The sequence below is a fragment of the Lissotriton vulgaris genome, chromosome 8 (genome assembly GCF_964263255.1).
Source record: "Lissotriton vulgaris chromosome 8, aLisVul1.2, whole genome shotgun sequence".
Classification (NCBI taxonomy): domain Eukaryota; kingdom Metazoa; phylum Chordata; class Amphibia; order Caudata; family Salamandridae; genus Lissotriton; species Lissotriton vulgaris.
The window spans coordinates 967,789,044-967,809,833 of NC_141696.1; the positions used below are offsets into that span (position 1 = coordinate 967,789,044).

General features: G+C 45.1%; 1 protein-coding gene across 2 annotated transcripts in view; it reads right to left on the reverse strand.

The window, feature by feature from the left end:
• The window catches only part of NDFIP2 (Nedd4 family interacting protein 2), a 248,265-nt gene that overhangs the window by 161,017 nt on the left and 66,458 nt on the right, over positions 1–20,790 (reverse strand). For both annotated transcript variants that reach the window (XM_086934815.1, XM_086934814.1), the window contains exon 3: positions 19,228–19,355. In XM_086934815.1, the coding sequence (XP_086790941.1) occupies positions 19,228–19,355 (128 nt within the window). The remainder of the gene's footprint in view (positions 1–19,227; positions 19,356–20,790) is intronic.

Below are 20,790 nucleotides of genomic sequence, written 5' to 3' on the forward strand. Positions count from 1 at the left end.
ACGTTACCTACAACAACCTCATCCACGTAGACCCAAAATATACTTTCTTCCGAAAGTTCACAAGAGCCTAGAAAACCCTCCCTTCAGGCCAATCGTTTCAGGTTGCTCTTCGATCTTTGAAAATCTCGGCATCTTCATTGATGCACACATGCAACCGTTCATGCAAAAATGGGTCACGTACATAGAGGACACGTCAGACTTCCTAAGAAGCTTAAATGAAGTGACGAAAATGAACGACGAGAACTGGATACTATGCTCGATTGATGTAACTTCACTTTACACATCAATTCCCCACAAGCAAGGGCTAGAAGCAATGGAATGGGCATTACTAAGATCTGAGATACCTGATGAACTAAAATGCTTCTTACTACAACTGCTCGAATTTTGTCTCTTGAACAGTTACTATGTTTGGCAAGAAAAGTTTTACATCCAACAAACAGGTACGGCCATGGGATTCCCAGGAGCCTGCGTCTACGCGAACATCTTTATGGCGAAGTTCGAGTTAGACTTTATACTAGAAGATCCTACATGGCAAGCCGGATTAGTTTATTTTAAACGCTATATTGATGACATTTTCATCATATGGAGACACACATCTGCAGAACTGTCACGGAATATCAGGAGTTTGAACTTGGCTAATCCACGGATACAATTTACCCACAGTATCAGTGATACAGCGTTACCTTTTCTGGACGTCCTTGTTGAACTCCAAAATGGATCGATCCAAACCAAACTTTTCAAGAAAGAAACAGACAGAAACACGGCACTACTCTACGAGAGCTTCCATCCAACCAATCTCATAAATAATCTCCCAATTTCTCAATTCATGAGAATTAAAAGAATATCATCTAACGAGAAGGATTGCGAAAAAAGCCTTGAACAACAAAAACAGAGATATTTGGACAGGGGATACCCTGAAAAGCTGCTAGAAGGTCACATGGAAAAAGTCAAAAATATGCCCAGAAAAAATCTATTGCAAAAAAAGACTAAAACAGACAACCAAAGAATGGTATTTGTGTCTAAATACTCGTCTGTGTCAAAAGACATACAACGCATAATCTCCAGAAGATGGGAAATCATCTCAGCTGAAAAAGATTTCGCAACACTCTTTCACGACAAACCACTGTTCGCATACCAAAGATCACAAAACTTAAAAGAACTACTGAATAAGGTCACTGACGACGATGTGGCATCAAAAAGATTGCATAAAGGAACCCAGAAATGTTACAACTGTAAAAACTGTAACAATGTAATTCCAGGAGACACTCTGCTGCATCCACGAACGGGTGAAAAGATAAAACTAAGGCACACAACCAACTGCAACTCAGAGCACGTGGTTTATTCCATAAAATGCCCATGCGGACTGTTATATGTCGGTAAAACAGACAGAAAACTCAAGATCCGATTGACGGAGCACAAAAGCCGCATCCGCAACAAGAATTTAACAGCTCCCCTAGCTAAACATTGGAACGAAGCTGGACACTCAATCGCCCAATTCAGATTCCAAGTCATTGAAATGGTTCCCCAAAAATTGGGTACTGACAACGCTAAAACACTACTTCAGAGAGAAACATTCTGGATTCGCAAACTTCAAACCCTCACCCCAAATGGATTGAATGACAAGTTAGATCTCATATGTTTTCTATAGGTATTCCTAACCGCAAACCACCACGATCCTCTTTGAAATTCCCACTCTTCAACCCAACACTGTACCTTATTCGATACATACTCACTACCTTCTCCTCAGTCTTACATTAATAAGCTCCTTAATACTTTTGCCTCCCCTTTACCTCATCCAAAACACTTGCATTATAATTATACTCCACTCACTACCACTCCAAACCGCCAGATCCTACTTCATAAAAAGCTATTCAAGAAACATAAGATACTTTACTTGTAAAATGTAAATAGGCAAATATGCTACAATTTACACAAATACTTGCAGCAAAACATAAGGTGTATATAAGTCATAGGCAAAAGACTTGCTTAGGAGAAGATTATTTAAGGCACATAGAACACTACACTTGTAGAATGTAAATAGGCAGGTATGCTTAATAGTTTTTTGATTTTTACAATATTTGCAGTGTAACATAATGTGTATATATGTCAAAGGGAAATGACTCATCGAGTGACAGATATCTGACTTCTTCTTGAGCACTACACCTTTCATCTTTCAGCATCCTCCTTTTTCACTTAAGCTATCCTATTCATTTTTATACATAGGATTAGTAGCTATATACACCACTCCAAGATGGCGCCCACTGCCATCTTCAACCTTGTGTATACCACTGTTTAGACGCATCAAGCGTTTTACCGACAGCGCATTAGCTGCGCGCCTCTCACTATTTTGCACAAACAACTAATGCCCCACTCAGCGCCAGATACGGCGGGTATCTATCCCTAACGAACACGCGATTATCCAACTTTAAGCAAGACAAGCCGTTGTTTTGAACACGGAGTCAGGGGCTCCGAAGTGCGTTTTCGATGGTTACACACATAATTGCTTTCCGTATAAAGAAAGGACCAACTGCCCTCGCGTCTTGACCAAGAGAAACGCCGACACTTGAACACTTCGCACCTAGCTCCGGTAAGATTCACCCTTGAACTAGCCATGCCGAGCGCTATAGCAACTGATAATTTCACCTTATGCACACGTTAGCCAGCACTCATGTAAAACTTCGTTTTTATTCACTTTCTTGGGCAGATCCTTCATATTCACGTTTCGAGCACCTGTCGAGTCTGATTCTCACCAACTAGGACTCACAGGTAAATTCAGCCACTTTAGGCACGCTTATTTACTGTTTCCATCGCCAGCTCTCAATATTGATTAGAACCTCACTTGTTTTCACACAGGCTCCTCGTTCTCAAATTGACATTCACAAGGTGAGAGTCTTCTTGAAATATCACTGCATAAAAAACATATACCCAGTTTAGTAATGTACATTGAAGACGTTTTAAAACCTTCCACGTTCTCTTTTTTCTCTCCCTCATCCCCATAGACCTTATCTGCGTATAAATACAGGTAACCCTACGTTTTATGCAATGATCTCGAACACACATTTGGTTTAGCAATATCCGCACGCTTAAACCTAATTCCTTTTTGCCATGCAGATTCATACTATTTACCTAGTCCGGAGAATCTTCCAATATTTCACCTAGTTTGCGGTAAGACGAATACATTTTATAGAGACTATGCTTTACTTTTGACAGTGCATCAACAGTAAAGAGATTCCTTATCCTTTCCTTTTTCTTCTTTTTCTACACACAGACCCCTGACGAAGGGGCTTCGCGCCCCGAAATGCATTGGGTGAACAGTGAATGTATTAATACCTTGATATATAATTTTTGTATGAAGACAACAATGTACTTGTCGGCTAATGAAGATGTGTTATAACTAATGTAACATGAATATGAATGTTATGTTGAACTAAGACAATTACCTGATGACAACGAAATAAATGTATTAACGTTTAAACTTTAACCAAGTAGTGCGTGCTGGTGTCCTGGTTTTCAACCAGGCCTTATTTACCTTAGCAATCACAGGGTAGGCATAAAAAAGACAGCGAGAGAAAGAGGAGGACAAGCAGAAAGTGATGATTTGAAATTTTTTTTTTTTACAGGGAAGCATTTGGTTCGCAGTACTGCCCTGTGGGATTTCAGATCAAACCAAATGTCTGCTGTCCAAATGCATTCTAGTGCTGCGAATCTGACATTTGCCAGTTTAACCAGTCAGGAAATCTAGGTGACCTCAATACGTCATCTCGGAGATTCAGATAAAACCTAAACTCTACTGCCCTAAAACATTCTATGGCCATATTCAAGAAAGCAACTGTTAAATGTCTTTGGCCTGTATTATATCTGTAGTCCAGTTCTGAGGAAATACCAGAAGTAAAAATGTCCTGCAAAAATAAAAAAATACTGAAACTAAAGCTTGCTCTGGTGTCTTACTTTCAAGATAACATGCAATCTGGAGCACTGCTTCAGTCATAAGTTTCAATTTAGTAATTCAATCACATTCTAATGGTTAGTCCTAGTTCTGTATACCTAAGGATAGGGATGTTTAATGTAGAAACCATAAAATACACTCTTGATCAAATGTGATACATGCAATCATGAACAGGTGTATGGATGATGATTATTTCAATTCACTATTTTGGCAACTGTACAACAAACGTGAACATTTTATTATTCATATTGATCACAAACATACCTTAGGGAGGCTACTCTAAATGTGGCACTTTCAGGACTTCTTTTCCGTATTTTGTACAGTGATATCCTACATTTGAATGGCTTACATTAAATAAGATATAAAAATTAAAAAACAAAACGCTGTCCGCAAATAACCCTTTCTGCAGGGTCACCCCCAAATGTTTTGCCTTCCGACTCCACTTTTTCGGACCTCGCTTTTGTTGGCCTTTGGGCTCTGTGCACTTAAACATTGCTAACCAGTGCTAAAGTGCATGTGCACTCTCTCTAAACATGGTAAGATTGGCTCATACCCAAATTTCCTTATAAGTCCCTAGTAAAGTGCACTACATGTGCCCAGGGTCTGTACATTAAATACTACAAATTGGCCTACAGCACTACCCAGTTAAAAGCCCTCTAACCAGGTCTCAGGCCCTATACACTATCATTGCGACCTGGCAAAGTAAACCTTTTGCCAGGCCTAACCTTTTCCTTTTTATTCATATAAGTGACCCCTAAGGTAGGCCCTGGACAGTACAGAGGGCAGGGTGCAATGTATTTAAAGTACAGGAAATTTTAAGTTTTACATGTCCTGGTAGTGGAAAACTCTTACATTTGTTTTTCACTACAGCAAGGCTTTTATCTTCCATAGTATAATATTGGGATTACCTTATTACATTTTATAAGTGAATTTTCCAAATGGGAAGATATTACTGGTTCAAGCTCGGTGTCTCTGGAATCCAAATTTAAAATCCTAAATTAAAGTGAAGTTGGATTTTAAATTACAGTTCTGAAAATGCCACGTTTAGAAAATTGATGTTTTCTTGCTTTTGCCATTTGGTGCCTGTAGCCTGTCTCTGATCACGACTGGGTGTAGCTAGCACTTGGGCTTCGTGTGTTCCTCCTAGATGGACACACACAACAGTAGCTTAGGTGTGACTTGATGGGCCGTCCTGGCAGGAAAGGAGGGAGGGGCTGGGCACAGTTTCAATTACACCAGAATAGGCTGTGTCCTGCCCACACACAAAGCGCTACATACTCCCCTGTAGTGAGGGTAGGAAGGCAGGACATCTGTGCACTTCAAAGGCATGCCTTTTTAAGTTTCCCCCACTTCAAAGGCACCTCTGGGCATAAGTAATGCACCATTTTAGTAGACTTCTGGACCTGTGGATACTCTACCAGGATGAAGAACTGCTGTGCTGCTGAAGGACTGCCTCTCTGGACTGCACCCTGCAAGACTCCTGCTTTGCTAATCTACTGCCTGCAGTCCCCTTGCCTGAGTGAGAAGGACTGGACCGGCATCACTTGACCACAGAACCAGAAGTGATCCAGAGGCTCACTGGCTGGCCTCCTGATCTTAAGGCTCAGGGACATAACAGGCTTCCAACCTCTGCTCCTGGACTCTGCCATCTGCGAGTCCACCCTGCTGACTGGTGACACTTCAGTCCTGATCCCTTGAAGTGGCCCTAAGGTGCTTGTCAGAGGAACCAACGCATCTTCTCTGCTGAGCTGCGCATTCCCGAGCCGAACCAATGCATCTCCTCGGCTAAGCGGTGCATTTCCTAGTAGGACCGACTCAGCGCAGCTGCTGTGCAGATTAGGCCCACTGCAAAAGACTCTCATCACCACTGCCTCCCACATCTTGGGATCGAAGCATCGCCTTCGGAACCGCAGCTGCGCTAAGCTTTTCCCGGAACAAGCTCCTAGCATCCTTCGTTGACAGCAGCCTCGATGAGGATGCCAAAACTCTGAATCGAAGCTTCATTGCTGATCTAAACCGATGATACGCCTATGCTGTGCCTCGCACACTGGACTTTACATCAGAATCCCCGCCAACAGGATCCTCGACGCAATAGCACCTCGCACCGCAGACCCGTCGCATCTCGGAACCCACGCATTGCTTCTGCTGCATGATGCATCTTCGATGCAGATCCATGCAATGCTCCACAACCCGGATTTAAGGTACTTTGTACAGCGAGCTAACTGTGTCCCTGTAGCCGGCCCGCGCACCACCAAGGACAGCCTAAACGTGCGACTTTGTCATGGTCCGGTGCGACCAGATATCCCCAACAGCGTTTTATGCTTTTTGGTGCTATTTTTTCAAATAAACTTTAAAAATCAATCTCTCCAATTCTACTAATTGGGTTTTCGTCGTTTTGGTCTTGTTTTTTTTTTTAATTAAAATCAGAGTTATTTGCCTAACCTGGTGTGGAATCATTTTGTGCTGTGTTTTCACTGTTTTACTGTTCAAAGTGCTGCACAAATACTTTACACGCTGCCTTTAATTTAAGCCAGACTACTCTGTGCAAAGCTACCACAGGGTGAGCATAGGTTAATTAAGGGTGTGCCTGTCCTTACCCAGACCAGAACTGTGGTGGTTGCTTGACCAGGGCTTACAACCCAGTCAACCAACAGCCCTATTTCCAACAAACGCCTTGTGACAATTCACTGGTCCTTGTCCAGTTCAACATGATTCCAAATCTGATAGAAAAAGGCCCAGTGTAGCATAACAAAAGTGTGGTGAGACACCCCTGTAAAGCATGTATGTACAGTTCACTCAACATGTCTGCGTGTAGGTAAGGCCCATACTCTTGGTATGAAAATATTCTTGGAGCATGAATTTATTGAGTTGACGGCCATAAAGTCGAAGGTTCCTTAGAACATTGTCCACATGACAATCAGCTCCCATTTTTATCATCCTGCATACTCTGTATGTTTGTTGGTTCAATAGTAATTTTCAAATTATGACTTTTCTCACCTAAAATGTGCTAGGTCCATTGGGGTGTGTGTTGGGGTCCTCCCAAAGTGAATTATGTGACGATGTACAGCAGTGTAGTCCTTGCCACTCGCTGCAATAATGCAAAGCAAAGTCTATCAAGTATCAAACTAGGATTGCTCAAACACTTGTAAACAGACACTGCACTTGGCTATTGACTAGAGCTCATCTATGTGACTGCAAACCCGGTTTATATGTGGAAATCTAGAATGCATTTCAGTTACACAGTACCTTAGGATACACAGTTAGAAGATATTCCTACTACATAAAAACTTTATTTAAGTTGATGGGCATATTTTTTTAGGAATAAAAACAGTATTTATCTTTCACAAAAAGAACAACACTGCTTGGACAATTCACTTATTGCAAGTGATATATGTGCAAGTTGATCTAGACTTTCTCACCAATCTAAACTTTTAAAATCAGCTTCTCACCTGTGCAGTATTTCATTAAAGGCAAATCAGGTTAAAGAACTAAGCTAAAGAGCCCCTTTTTTAAGGGGCCCATTGGACATTGCAGCGCTGGCACAATGAGGAGCTGCCTGATGATGAAGCATGCCACCCTTGTTGGCGAGTGAGGGTTTTTGCTCTGAATTAAAAACATGCTCAATTATCATTTTTTGACTTGCGCGCACTACTACAGCTCCCCTGGGTTTTGGACAGAAACAACATTCTCTATGAACATTTACAGTTATACATAAAAAGTGTGTATGCTGGACCTTCATCACTCCTAGTCCCTCCAATTTCTACGATCTACTTCATGTCTGATGTTGCCTTCCTCTGACCGACAAAGACTATAAAATTTAAGTCATATCTAAGTCACCTATCTCGTATCAACGATTTCACAGTGCTGGGAAAACTGTTAAAAAATGCTGCACAATGTGATACCCCGGAAGGCATTCCCCTCTGTTGTCATATCTAAAAGACTTACCAATGAATTCAGCTTTTGTGAAACTCCTACGAGCTGTAGTAATTAAATTGGAGGCTTTTACTTGAGATATTTATGGATTGAGCCACCATGTATAAATTATATCAAGTCTTTGAAAAAAATGCTCAATGATCAATTGCTTTATAACTTAATATGTATGATATATAATCAAGTTTTTGGATATAAATTGGAATGATGGATTTTTTTAAATATAATTTTAAAATGTTTTGATATTTTAGCTACCTTTGTAAGATTTTAATTAATCCAACAAAATAAAATAAACTTGAACTTGAAACTTGAACTTGAAACTTGAATTTCTAGACCAGGGTCTTCTATTCCCTGCAACCGCTCAATTGTGCATTCGGGCTGCGAGCTGCAAGGCATAAAGAAACTTATCTCACTAACCTAGTTATATAGCAAAAAATATAGTTTCTGACCCCTCAGCACAAACAACGTGGCCAGTCAGGAAAGGAACTTAGAGGGGTCTCTTTGCAAAGCGTAATGTTAAGGCCAAGTAAGCTGACCTAGAAGGCTCAAACAAGTCTGTGACCTACAATACAATGACCATACTACCAGTGCTTCTCCACATCATTTAGAGACCACACATCAGGATTTTTATCTCCATGTTTTCACAGGCTGCATAACATGTCACCATTAAACTGAGATGTAGACATTAGGAGCATTACAAGAAAGCAGTGAGGCTTTTAGTGGTGCAGTTCCATCAGTGAAATTGTAGATGTCTAGCTCAACTTTACGAGGCCCTGAAGGCCGCACTCTTACTCATCCCTCACAAATACTACTGCTTTCATTACAAGACTATATACGGTAGTAAATGTCGTGACACTGAGAAAAATGAACATTGATTTGCTTAATCACTTACCAGTCCTGCGCCCAAAATCGGGAAATTACAGTAGAAACATCCCAGGTGGTTACTGACCTCCCCACCTGCAAGTCCATAAATGAGGATGTGATCCCAGCAAAATATGATTAAACCGGGAAGGCAGCCCATAGTGGTGTGATACGCAGCTTTTAAACAAAAAGGGACCACTAGGTCTTCAGGACCGCATTTTAACATAGCCATATCATCTCTTGTCACTACCAAAGCCAGCCTCTATGGCTATTCTACGAGATGGGCATTCACAGGCTTGAAATACTTGGGGATTTGCCTTTATATGAAATGCATAACAAAGAGGTAGACAACGCACTGCCCCTGATGGCTAAGACCAAACTCAATTTTGCATGCTGATCGCAGCCTAACTTGACGAAGTGGTACAGAATACAAAGGGTTAAGATGACAGTGGCCCCATTGTGCAAAGTCTTTGGTATGCTCGCAAGCCCAGTGGGTGCCTTTCTACTTTTGCAAACTTATAGATATATTAGGTGACAAAGATGAAGTGCGAACAGCCCAGGCTCCAATCACAGTCACTCTGAGAACACACATTTTGTGGCAAGAATTGACTCACCACATACAGCCTTATATTACCTAGTGTATCATTTGTCCGAAGTGGCCTATTATTTGCCGCAACTCAAAGAGAGGCCTCAGTGGTAGAAATCTAATGACCCTTGCCCGGCCAGTACTATCTGGCATATATGTGAAATAATTTACCCTCAACCCTAGAATACCTGATTATAGAGTTGATGTAGCTTAACTGGATAACAGCACACTGTGTACCTAAGTTGAATCCTCTGATTAAACAGTCAGCACTTATGTGGTACCATATCTTAGTAGGAGGTAGGTAGGGATGGTCCAACAGAGGAATTCATCAATTAGAACTATCATATATATATCTATCATATATATTTATTGAGATATAAAATTCTAGCAAAGTAATTTTTACAGTAGTTATCTGGTTGTATCGTACAGTAATTGCCTCACCTGAGCCATCTTGCAATTCCTTGAAAACCAATACTAGATCCCAAAATGTGTTAGCTAAAATGGGCTTCAGAATGTTAACACTTTTGTACATCTCTACCTTTTAAAGTTCACTCTTTAGTAAATCATTATTATTATTTTTTTTTTTTTTTGGAAAACCTTTATTTATAGAAAAAGTACACCGCTATTCAGCCATACATCCCGGAGGCCAGGCAGCATTAAGTCAACAGGAAAGGTCGTGCACAATACCATGAGCAGAAGCAATCAGGTTTAATTTTTAAATAAGATCGAACACAGAAATAAATAAACCATGAGGTAGAAAAAGACCCAAATAGGGTCAAAAGAAGGAGGTGTGCAGGAAGCACAAAAGACAACAGAAGAGAAAGAGAAGGAGGCTGAGGACAGTACAGATACAGCGGGCTTTTGTAGCGGGAGGGGGTCGGGGGCTCAACACCCAAGGTTGCTCACAATAAGAATGACAACTGTGAATCACGTGGGGGGTAGCACAACAGGATACGTAAAGTAGAGTCCCGGGTAGGGGGTACTACAGGGAAGGCAGGGTCTCGGAATCAAGTTCCACGGGGGGGGTCGCAAATGTCACCCCTATAGGAGTTCCAGGCACCCCACACTGACATCCACATTCTAGGCTTACCCCTGGCCACATACACCGTCTTCTCACGCAGCATGCACCAGTCCATATTTGATTCCCATAGGCTGAGCGAGGGGGGAGCAGGCGCACCCCACTTCTGGGCGATATCCCTTTTGGCCACCATGTTACCCAAGGTGACCCATCGGGTCTGCGCAACACTATAATCAGTCGGGCCCCAGATGTTAAGGAGGCATCTCCGGGCCTCAGCCGGCAGGGTCACACCAGTCACTTCTTCCATCACGGCGTGTACACGCGTCCAATATCGGGCCACACAAGGACATTCCCATATGATATGTAGGAAGGTCCCAAGCATTCCACATCCCCGTCGGCACATGCCATCCGTTGACAGCCCCATGTGTATTAGTCTAGGGCCGGTGACATACACCCTGTGCAGTATCTTCAGCTGCACCAGGCGGAGACGCGCCGATATTGCCACCTCTCTAGGGGAGGAAATCGCCGATTGCCACTCTTCATCATCCACCTCTATACCGTCATGCACCCAGAGCTCTCTCAATCGCACCAGCAAGTCAACTCGCACATTAATAAGTTTTTTATAAGTTAGGGAGATAGCGCTGTCCGGCATATGGCCGTCCAACACCCGATCTTCCAGGGGAGACGATTCGGGGATCGCCTCCGTCCCCGACACATAGGGGGAAAGGGCATGGCTAAGCTGAGCGTGTCGGAAATATTCAGTTGCCGCCAATTGGTACTCCGATTGCAACACCTCAAACGACTTGACCCTTCCTCTGGCCACCATGTCCCCAACCTTGGATATCCCGATGGTGTCCCATCTATCAAAGCCCTTAGTATGCCACAACTTCCCCAATACGTCCGAATCAAACAGCGGGGTGGCCATGATAACCCTATTGTGCCATCCCAAAGTTTTAGTGACTGCACGCCAGATATGAACCATAGTCTTAGTGGGACCTGTAAGCTTCCGATCCAGAGACCTGGAATACAATGCTCTGTAGTAATTCCCGTCTCCCACGAGCCATCGATCCATAGCATAGCCTGGGTTGATCGCCGGGCCGTAGAGGCCGTGATTGATTGCCGCAAGTTGGGACGCCCAGTAATATCGCCGCACGTCAGGCAGAGCAATACCCCCATCATAACTCGGTATAGTCAACTTGGCCAGCGAGATCCGCGGCCTACCGTCCCACAGCAGCGCTCGTTGCAGGGATTCGACTCGCGCAAAGTATTTCGCTGACACGGGATCCTGGGTGTTCTGCAGGGCATACAGGAAGCGAGGCAACGCCATCATTTTAAATAGGGCGGCTCTGCCCATAAGGGAGATCGGCAACTTCCTCCAGCCCTCGACGTCCCGGCGCAGCCGCTCCAACGGTGGAAGGAGGTTGTGCGAATAGCGGGCTCGGGAGTCCCGCGACACATAGATGCCCAAATACCGGAAGCCCTGTTGGGCCACCTGTATAGAGCACCCCCGAGGGAGACGCGGCGTATCTCCGGACAGTACATACAACGAGGACTCAGCCCAGTTGATGACTAGGCCCGAGTGGGCCCCAAAGGTCCCCAAAAGATCAAAAGCCACTATGAGCGAGTGACAGGGAGAAGTGAGGTATAGAAGGATGTCGTCAGCATAGAGCGACACCCGGTCTTCAAACCCCGGGGACCACGTTATGCCAGAGATATCGGGGTGCGTTCTGATCCACGCCGCCAATGGCTCAAGGGCCAGAGCGAAAAGGAGCGGGGAAAGCGGACAACCCTGTCTAGTGCCTCTACGTAGCGCGAAAGAGGCCGACAGCCGACCATTAACCACTACATTGGCCAGTGGTGCAGAATACAATAGTCGGACCCAGCCAATGAATGCGGGTCCAAACCCCAACTTGGCCAAAACGGCCCACAGGTAATTCCACTCCAACGAGTCGAAAGCCATAGTGGCGTCGAGAGAGGCGAGGACAGCAGGCTCACGAAGCAGGTGCACACGTGCCATCACGGCGTGAAGCCGTCTCAGATTGAGCGCCATATTCCGGTGCGGTATGAAGCCGGACTGGTCTGGATGGACCAGGTCCGAGATCACGCCCACTAACCGGTTAGCCAGTATCTTTGCCAGGATCTTAGGCTCAGCGTTCAAAAGGGAGATGGGTCGGTAAGACCGGCAAAGATCGCGCGGCTTCCCCTCCTTGTGTATCACCACAATGGTGGCCAACCGCTGATCGAGGGGGAGTTCTCCCATCGCACGGGCCTCAAGGAACATGTTCAACAAGGGCACGGCAAGCGAGTCAGCCCTGAGTTTGTAAAGCTCAACCGGGATGCCGTTAGGCCCCGGCGCTTTGCCAGAACGCAAGGACTTAAGAGCCAAGGCCACCTCGTCCGCCGTCAGTGCCCGATCCATGTCGTCTCGCTCAAGATCCGAGAGGCAGGGAAGTTCAATATCCTCCAAAAAAGAGGCCGACGCAGACTCCGGAAGGGGGTCCACTGAGGCGTAGACCTCCTCAAAGTAGTCCGCGAAGGTTCCGACTATCGCCGCTGGGTCCGTCAAGGTTAGGCCATCCGCACACACCAACTCCGGGACCACCCGAGACGCGAGTTCCCTTCTATCTAGCCACGCCAAGAGCTTACCAGCCTTGTCCCCCGCGTCGTATATCCTGCCTTGTTGCTCCCTACTCAGGGCTTTCGCCGCATCCGTGGCAGTCGCCCGGAGCTCGGACTGTTTAAGGGAGAGCGTGTGAAGCAATTCGGGAGATGGATCCAGCTCCAATTGGGAGTTTAGCTCAGCAAGGTCGGATTCCAGCCGAACAACATCCTTATCCCGCCGGCGGCGGGCCTCCGCAATCAAGGAGAAGGCTTCGCCGCGCAGCACGGTTTTGAAAGCCTCCCAGAGGGAGACGGCTGAATCAACTGAGCCGGTGTTCTCGGCAAAGTACCGATCCATTGCTTTGGCCAGGAGTGACCTGGACTTCGGGTCACGGAAGTACCAAGGGTTAATGGGAGCCACTCGCGATGACGCGGGGATTTGGAAATCAAAGGAAACCCAAACTGGAGAATGGTCCGAGATACCCCTAGCCAGGAGACGCGCTGTGGATACGGACTGCGCCTGGGCAGCCGGGGTGAGGACGTAGTCTATCCTGGATAGGCTACCATGGGCGCCGGAGAGAAACGTGTACTGTCTCTGGGAGGGGTGCAGCAACCGCCAGCAATCAACCATTCCCATTGAACCCAGAAAGTCAGGCAACCAGGACTGGGAAGGACGCAGGTCTCTGGATGGGAAGCGGTCCAGGGTCCCGGACACAACAGAGTTGAAGTCCCCACCCACCAACAACAGGCCCTCGGGGAGACCCAAAATGGCGGCAGCTAGGTCCCTGAAAGTAGTGTCCTGTAACCCCGGGGGAATGTAAACTGAAACCAAAACTAGAGTACGGCCTTCCCATTTACCCACCACAGCCACATATCTGCCTCTCTCATCCGCAGTCACTGACTCCACCTCCAACGGGAGGGACATGCGCACCATGATGCCCACCCCTCGTGATCCCGAGGAGAACCCCGAGTGTGCCACCATTTTGAATCCACGTCTGCTCAGTGCTTTGCAAGTGTGTCCCACTAGATGGGTCTCCTGTAGGAAAATGACATCAGGCGAACAACGTTTAAGCATCTGTAAAACAACACCCCTCTTAATGCGGTCCCCCAACCCGTTGACATTCCAGCTCAATAAGTTAAGAGATTTACCCCCCATCGTCAAGGAAGCTCCACCCCCTCCCCACCACCCGCAATGGCACCCACCACAACGACATAACAGTCCAATGAATCCTCAGCCAGTACAAAGAAAGAGACAGAAAAAGAAGTTGAACAACCACACCCCAACTACCCCCCACCCTGCACCCCTGCATTAGACTATAATCCACCCCAACTAGCAGTGTGCCTGTCGCCCCTTAACTAATCTACAAGAAGTCTACAGAGGAGAAAGGAGACATCCTATCGCCCCCCGTCATCCCCCATATTAATAACAAAAAGAGTCAAAACCAATAGCAGCAGTGTCTGAAGTTGAGGCCCCATACGGTCACCCAGCTCGCGGAAAGTCAAACGGGGAACCATCACTCCTGTGCTTCCGCGCCCCCGGTGGCCTCCTCCGTCTGGTCAGTCGGTTCGTGTCGCTCCTGGGGAAGGGTATCCAGCCAGTGTCCCACCTCATCCGGAAAGTCAAAAAACAAAGTCCGGTGGTCACGCTCGATCCGAAGCTTGGCAGGGTAGAGCATGGAATACCGCAGGCCCATTTCTCTCAGTCGCCGTTTCACCCCAGTAAAACTCTGACGTTTTTTCTGCACGGCCTGGGTGAAGTCCGGAAAGAAGTTAACTTCAGAGTTCTGGATACGCAGAGGGCCCGCGGTCCTCGATGCCTGCAGGATAGCGTCTCTGTCCCTATAGTTAAAGAGCCGTGCGATGATAGGGCGAGGGAAGGCGCCCGACTTCGGCGGTCCCCCCGGTATCCTATGAGCCCGTTCCACCGAGAAGAACTTACTCAAGCCCCCGGGCATCAAGTTCTTAAGCACGAGGTCCTCCACGAAAAGTTCCACCGAGTCCTCCTCGGCCTTCTCCGGGACCCCAGTAATGCGGACATTCTGGCGCCGCGCACGGCCTTCGAAATCATCCAGCCGGCGCGCCAGCATTCCGTTCGCCAGTTTCAGGTCGCGCACCTCCGTCTGTATGTCCGACACATCGGTGATCAGGCTAGCCGTCTTGAGATCCAGCGATTTGACCCGGTCGTTGGTTTTCCCGAGGTCAGTTCTGATGAGGTTCAACTCAATCTTCAGGGAGTCGACCTTGTTGGACAGTTCCTCTCGGAGAGTGTGCATTTCGGATTGTACTCCCGTGATTGCACCCATAACGTCCCGAAGTGTTATCTCAGAGTCATCCGGTGATCGATCCCTAGTCGGGTCTTTAGCACGGCCTGCCGGAACCGGCGAGCCTTTCGACTGGGAGAAGCGCTCTGGGATAGTAGACTGGGACTGGGACGGTTTTCTGTTGACCCGTTGGGACTTGCCTTTGTCCGGGTCTCCTCTGCCCGCCATGTTGGCACGTCCAACAAGATGATCAACAGGGACAAAGAAGTCCAGTGGGAGGTGTGCCACGCACTCGATGATGTTACCAGGGTCCGATACTCCAGCCGAGTAGCAGGGCGTTCAGATACCGGAGTCACGCACCGGAGGGACCAGGCGTAGACAAAGAAGTGCCCATGTGGAAGCACCGCTGCACCCCACAACAATAGACCAGTGACACGGGCGGAGCCTCCGAGGTCCGTCGAGCTAACGGGGTCCAGGAACGTCCGATTTTCACTCCGAAAGCGGGCGCCGCATCAGGACCCACTTAGCAATCGATTCCCACAGTTGTGGGACAGGATAGACATCAGGATTATTGCGGAGGACCGGGAGGTCTTCGGAGCTCCGAGCTCACGCGGCCATCTTGATCGCCGGCGAAGCTCCTCCCCCTAAATCATTATTTTTAATAAAGTTGCAAAATATTTCCACAGAGATGTGTTGGCCTAAGGGGGCGACCCATATGAGGTGCTTGACCGGATGGGAGTGCATCCAGAGGAATCTAAAATTGGCCCACAAGAAAAAGGCTTGCTGCAATAGAATCTCGATTTTAATAAAATTCGTGTTGTCATTGCTGCCATTTTGAGCAGCACATAAAGCACCATTATTTCCCTGTAAGTCAAGAATATTCACAAAAGTGGGAACATATGTGAAAATTATTTTCTCATGAAGGGGGAAAGAAATCCTGCTGCTCATAGCCAAAGGGCATGTGTAAAAAGGGTTGGCTGCCAACGATGGCAACCAGTGGCTGGTTGGCACTACTTGGCAGCTACAGGCCACAGGTTAGGGACTGAGACCGTCTGAAAGTCAGAACCTGTGACCAACCCCTGCTGCGTTTGGTTAGTTGATTGATTGATTGCCGGACCTGACTTTGGGGCAGGCCTTCATGCCAATGTCGGCTATGCAAGGCTAAATGCTGAAGGTCCGGCTTAGCGGCCACCCCTTGCCGCAGATGGTCTAACTTTGCCCATTGGAACTAGATCCATGAGAGGGAGGGAGGGAGAGAGAGAGAGAGAGAGAGAGAGAGAGAGAGAGAGAGAGAGAGAATGAGAGAGAGAGATAGAATGAGAGAATGAGAATATGAATCAAAGGAAAATTCCAGTTTCCTACAATAATATGACATGGGTGGGTATTATCAGGCAAGGCAGGCAGGAGAACAGTACAGGGAGAAAATTGTAAGTGTGGGGGGAAGATCGAGAAACTAAACGTATGCTAAGGCTGGTATGGGTTGTATTGGCAGGCAGGTATCGGTGACTGCAGCAGTCAAGTGTACTAATCAGATATCTAAACATTGAATAACAGATGACTCAGTGCAAACTGTTGACTTATTACAAACTGTTGTTTCTGTACAAACTGTTCTTATGTGTTGGTATGACGTCTAAGCAGGAATTGACACTCACCTGATATGGGGCAATTACTGACAAACCTTTTAGAACAACAATCCTTTCCGACCCACCTAGCTTTAAGGGACATGAGGCGGACAATTGTTTTGTTTTTTATGTAACTAAAGCATTGTTTGTCAGCATGGTGTCATTTATATATAGCACATTTTCCATAGAACTTAACACTAAATTTGCACAGTCATACCTTTTCACTGATAAAACTATATTGCACACCCATGATAATGTGAGGAAATTGGGATTCAGTGAACATTTATCATTTGTGCATCACTAAGTCAAGTGTCCTGATTGTTTTGATCCCATTAAAATTTTTGTTTTCATCACACTTCAGAATTACAAAAAATGGTGCTTCATTTTTGCTTTCCTAACTGCTGAATGTGTACAGTTCATTTACAGTTATTTACATTTTGTTGCTAATTACGACAAATGATATCCTATGTCCTTTCGTTCTCCTGTGCCCTAGCAAGATTGCCACTTAATTCACTTTCCATTTCTTTCTCTCACTGCGAAGTGAGAGGAGTTTGTTAACACCAGTCACCATGTTAAAAAACAGTAATTTGTCCGAAGACATAGCTTGATATTTGACCTCTGAATTTGAATTGCAGCAAATGTGACAAGATAAATACAGAATTTAAAGGCATTGCTATTTATTGCTTGGTCTTTAGTGACCCACCAGAAATTGGCTTGCGACCAACCAGGAGGCTGCAACCCATCGTTTGAGAGACACTGCCCTAGGGAATTTGACCTATGTCTGTCATTCCCCAGTGAGGTTACTCTATACCTGGTTAAAGGTTTCCAATTGGTCATTAATCTTGTTTATGAACCTTTCACAGTGTGTGATATTCAAGAGCTCTGTCAATCATTCTTGGATAGTGGGGACAGTCATTTGTGTACAGTCTTGTAATATACATAGAAGCTGCCAGCCATCTGCTGATGTGATTAGGAAGTTGTACAATAATGGTCATTGGGCCAGTGGATGGGCATTTGGGCTACTGATTCTAGATGCCTTCGCCCAGACCTGTTGCTAGTGCCCCAAAATGGACAGAAACTTCCATTGAATGTGGGACAGTCACAGATAATTTCAGAGAAGACCAGCTGTATGCAACCTCAATGGCATCCAGTACCATTCATGGAGAACTTTAAATTACAGAAATTTAGCGTACTGTCCTGCAGATACCGAGCTTGATCCCTCAAGAGAGTCGTGTGTTTGGGTAACATTCCCATCCATAATCCTGCTGCCAATGATGTCTAGTGGTGTTTTTGAGTGGCTTCAAAGATTTGTTAATCATAGTACTGTACAAGTCCAATACCACTCCTCGAAAGTGGCCTCATAATTGAAGATTCCGCTAACTGGGTGGTACTGGTAAATGTACTGGAGAAGGACCCAGGGTTTTCTATATCCTGTGTCGGAGCTGCATGAACGGTCAGTGAGATTCAGTTAAGGCCAAATTCTCTCGGAGGGCTGAGATTTTTTTTAATTTGCCTTTTAAGAAGACCTACAGATAGGTTTAAGATAAGCCTATCTGTAGGTCGGGATGGTCCAACAGAGGAATTCATCAATTAGATCTATCATATATATATATATCGATCATATATATTTATCGAGATATAAAATTCTAGTAAAGTAATTTCTGCAGAAGTTATGTGGTTGTATCGTACAGTAATTGCCTCACCTGAGCCATCTTGCAATTCCTTGAAAACCAATACTAGATCCCAAAATATGTTAACTAAAATGGGCTTCAGCTTGTTAACACTTTTGTACATCTCTGCCTTTTAAGAAGGCAGAGATGCATATATCTAAATAGATCAAACGTTTCACCACTGTTCCTCCGCAAATTTACAAAGAACGGTTTCAAAATACTAACAATGTCATACCAATTCATTCTTTTAAATAATCACTTAACTTCCATGAAATATGGGTTTCAAGCAAATGGAAGTCACAGTTTTATTTCCACTGGTAATAGAAAAGTCACACAATGGGAACCACGTTTAACTACAGCATCTTGGGGTTACAGTGATAGTGACAAAACATATGTCATCAGAGGCACTGAACCTCTCGGGACCACAGTACTGATTTTAGGCGTTATAATCTAATAAGTGACTACTCAAGTACTAAGGGATTTAGAATGTATTGAGAACACTGATGTCATAAAAGTGTAGCAATAACACCAATCTGCCATTTGATGCCTAAAAATTATTTTTATTAGGCAGCATGACTTGAATATTGCAAAACATAGCACACTTCAATTACATTTAATGTAAATTACCGGTAAACATAAACTTAGAGGTGCTTTACACATTTATTTTAAATGAATCACCTCAAGGTTGGTTACAAGTAATATGCAAGCTGATAATCTGTAAAATACACTTACTCTTTGGGCGGCTTCAGCAGCAGCTGCTGCCATGGCAGCCGCTTTGGCTTTTTCTGCTTCATCATAGGTTGGGAGAGAGGTAGCTACGCTGTATGGGGGCGGCACTGGGTAATAGTCACTGTGTCCTTCTGCAAAAATAAACATTTTTAAAAAGTCATGACTTCCTACAAACACGTATAATTTTATACAGCAAGGCAACATGGCTTAATGTATGACTGGACATGCCCTGAACCACATTTTCAACCTCAGTGGTCCAGTGCATCCGTACCCCATTCGTATTCATAAATTACCGAAAAAGGATTGGTTCAAAACAATAATCTTCACATTTTGCACTTAGTGAGAGTGATATTGCGGTAGATTACGCAGTATGGATGCTACCAAAGTGCACCAGACTGTGGGCCCCAAGAGTCACTGTTCACTGGAAACATAACCACATTGTTTTGTTATTATTTATTTATTAGTAAAAAGCAAGGTCCTTCTCTGCGCAGCCTTTCAGCGATTTAAGGAGCAAGACACCCTGGGGAAGGGGCTTATGTTTTTAGCTGTGTTCACAGACATCAAAACGCTTCCGTGTTAGCATTCTAGCCCCCTCCCCGGAGAAAGACATAAGTGGAAGGGCCATCATAGAACATAGTGGCACAATCTTCTTTTAGTTCACAAATGGCCAAGATTTTTTCCATGATCAAGAAGGCTTTTTAAAAAAGCGCCGTTTTCTTTCTAAATTTGAATGTAACCACTCTGTCTGTGAATCTGATGACATAGGAACTGAAGACAGGTACGTGATAGCCTAATACTGAATTAACAAAAGGGGATTGCGTGCAACAACAAAAACCACAATGCATCATGCCTATATTGAGGTTATACTTAAAGACTCAGTCAATTGGTACACTGTGTCTGTACTGTGGGACAGTTCCACCCCAAGTGCCCTAATATGAACCTTTTTAAAAGGAAAATGTGGTCACAGGAGGAATAATTGTCATCATCGTGCTTTCTCTTGCATTTCAGCGAGGGGTGACATTTACAGGAGGGCACACAAGCAGAACTGGTTGTTTGCACTGAGGTATGCGAGGGAACTCTGACACAGTCAAGTTGGTGATGTCCTGCAGAAAGGATCCATCCTCTTCCACTGCTGTTCAATCTATACATTGATCCACTTGAACTCTTGGCAGAGTAGCTAGGCACTGCCGATCCTTATTAGTAAGAGTGCATGCAATTTACCTACAAAATATCATTTAGCACAACGTTTTGAACTGCCACCGTTCTGGAAGCCAAACCTACTAAACAGCCTTTGCAACGGTGTTGTCCTTAATCCAAAGGCAAGTGCCCTCTGACAACATTGCTCACTCGGATACATTTATTTATTTGGCCTACTCAGGAGCAGGTCAGCAGGCAATAAACATGCGATCTATGGCTATTTTCCTAACGGTTACATGTCGACTGTCAGCGAAATTATCATGACAATTTTAGATACTGATTTGATAAAGTATTTAAATAAGCCTCTTTTACTGCATTTTGAATATTTTCTTATGTTTTCTTCATCTTGGTAACAAGTACTTAGCAACA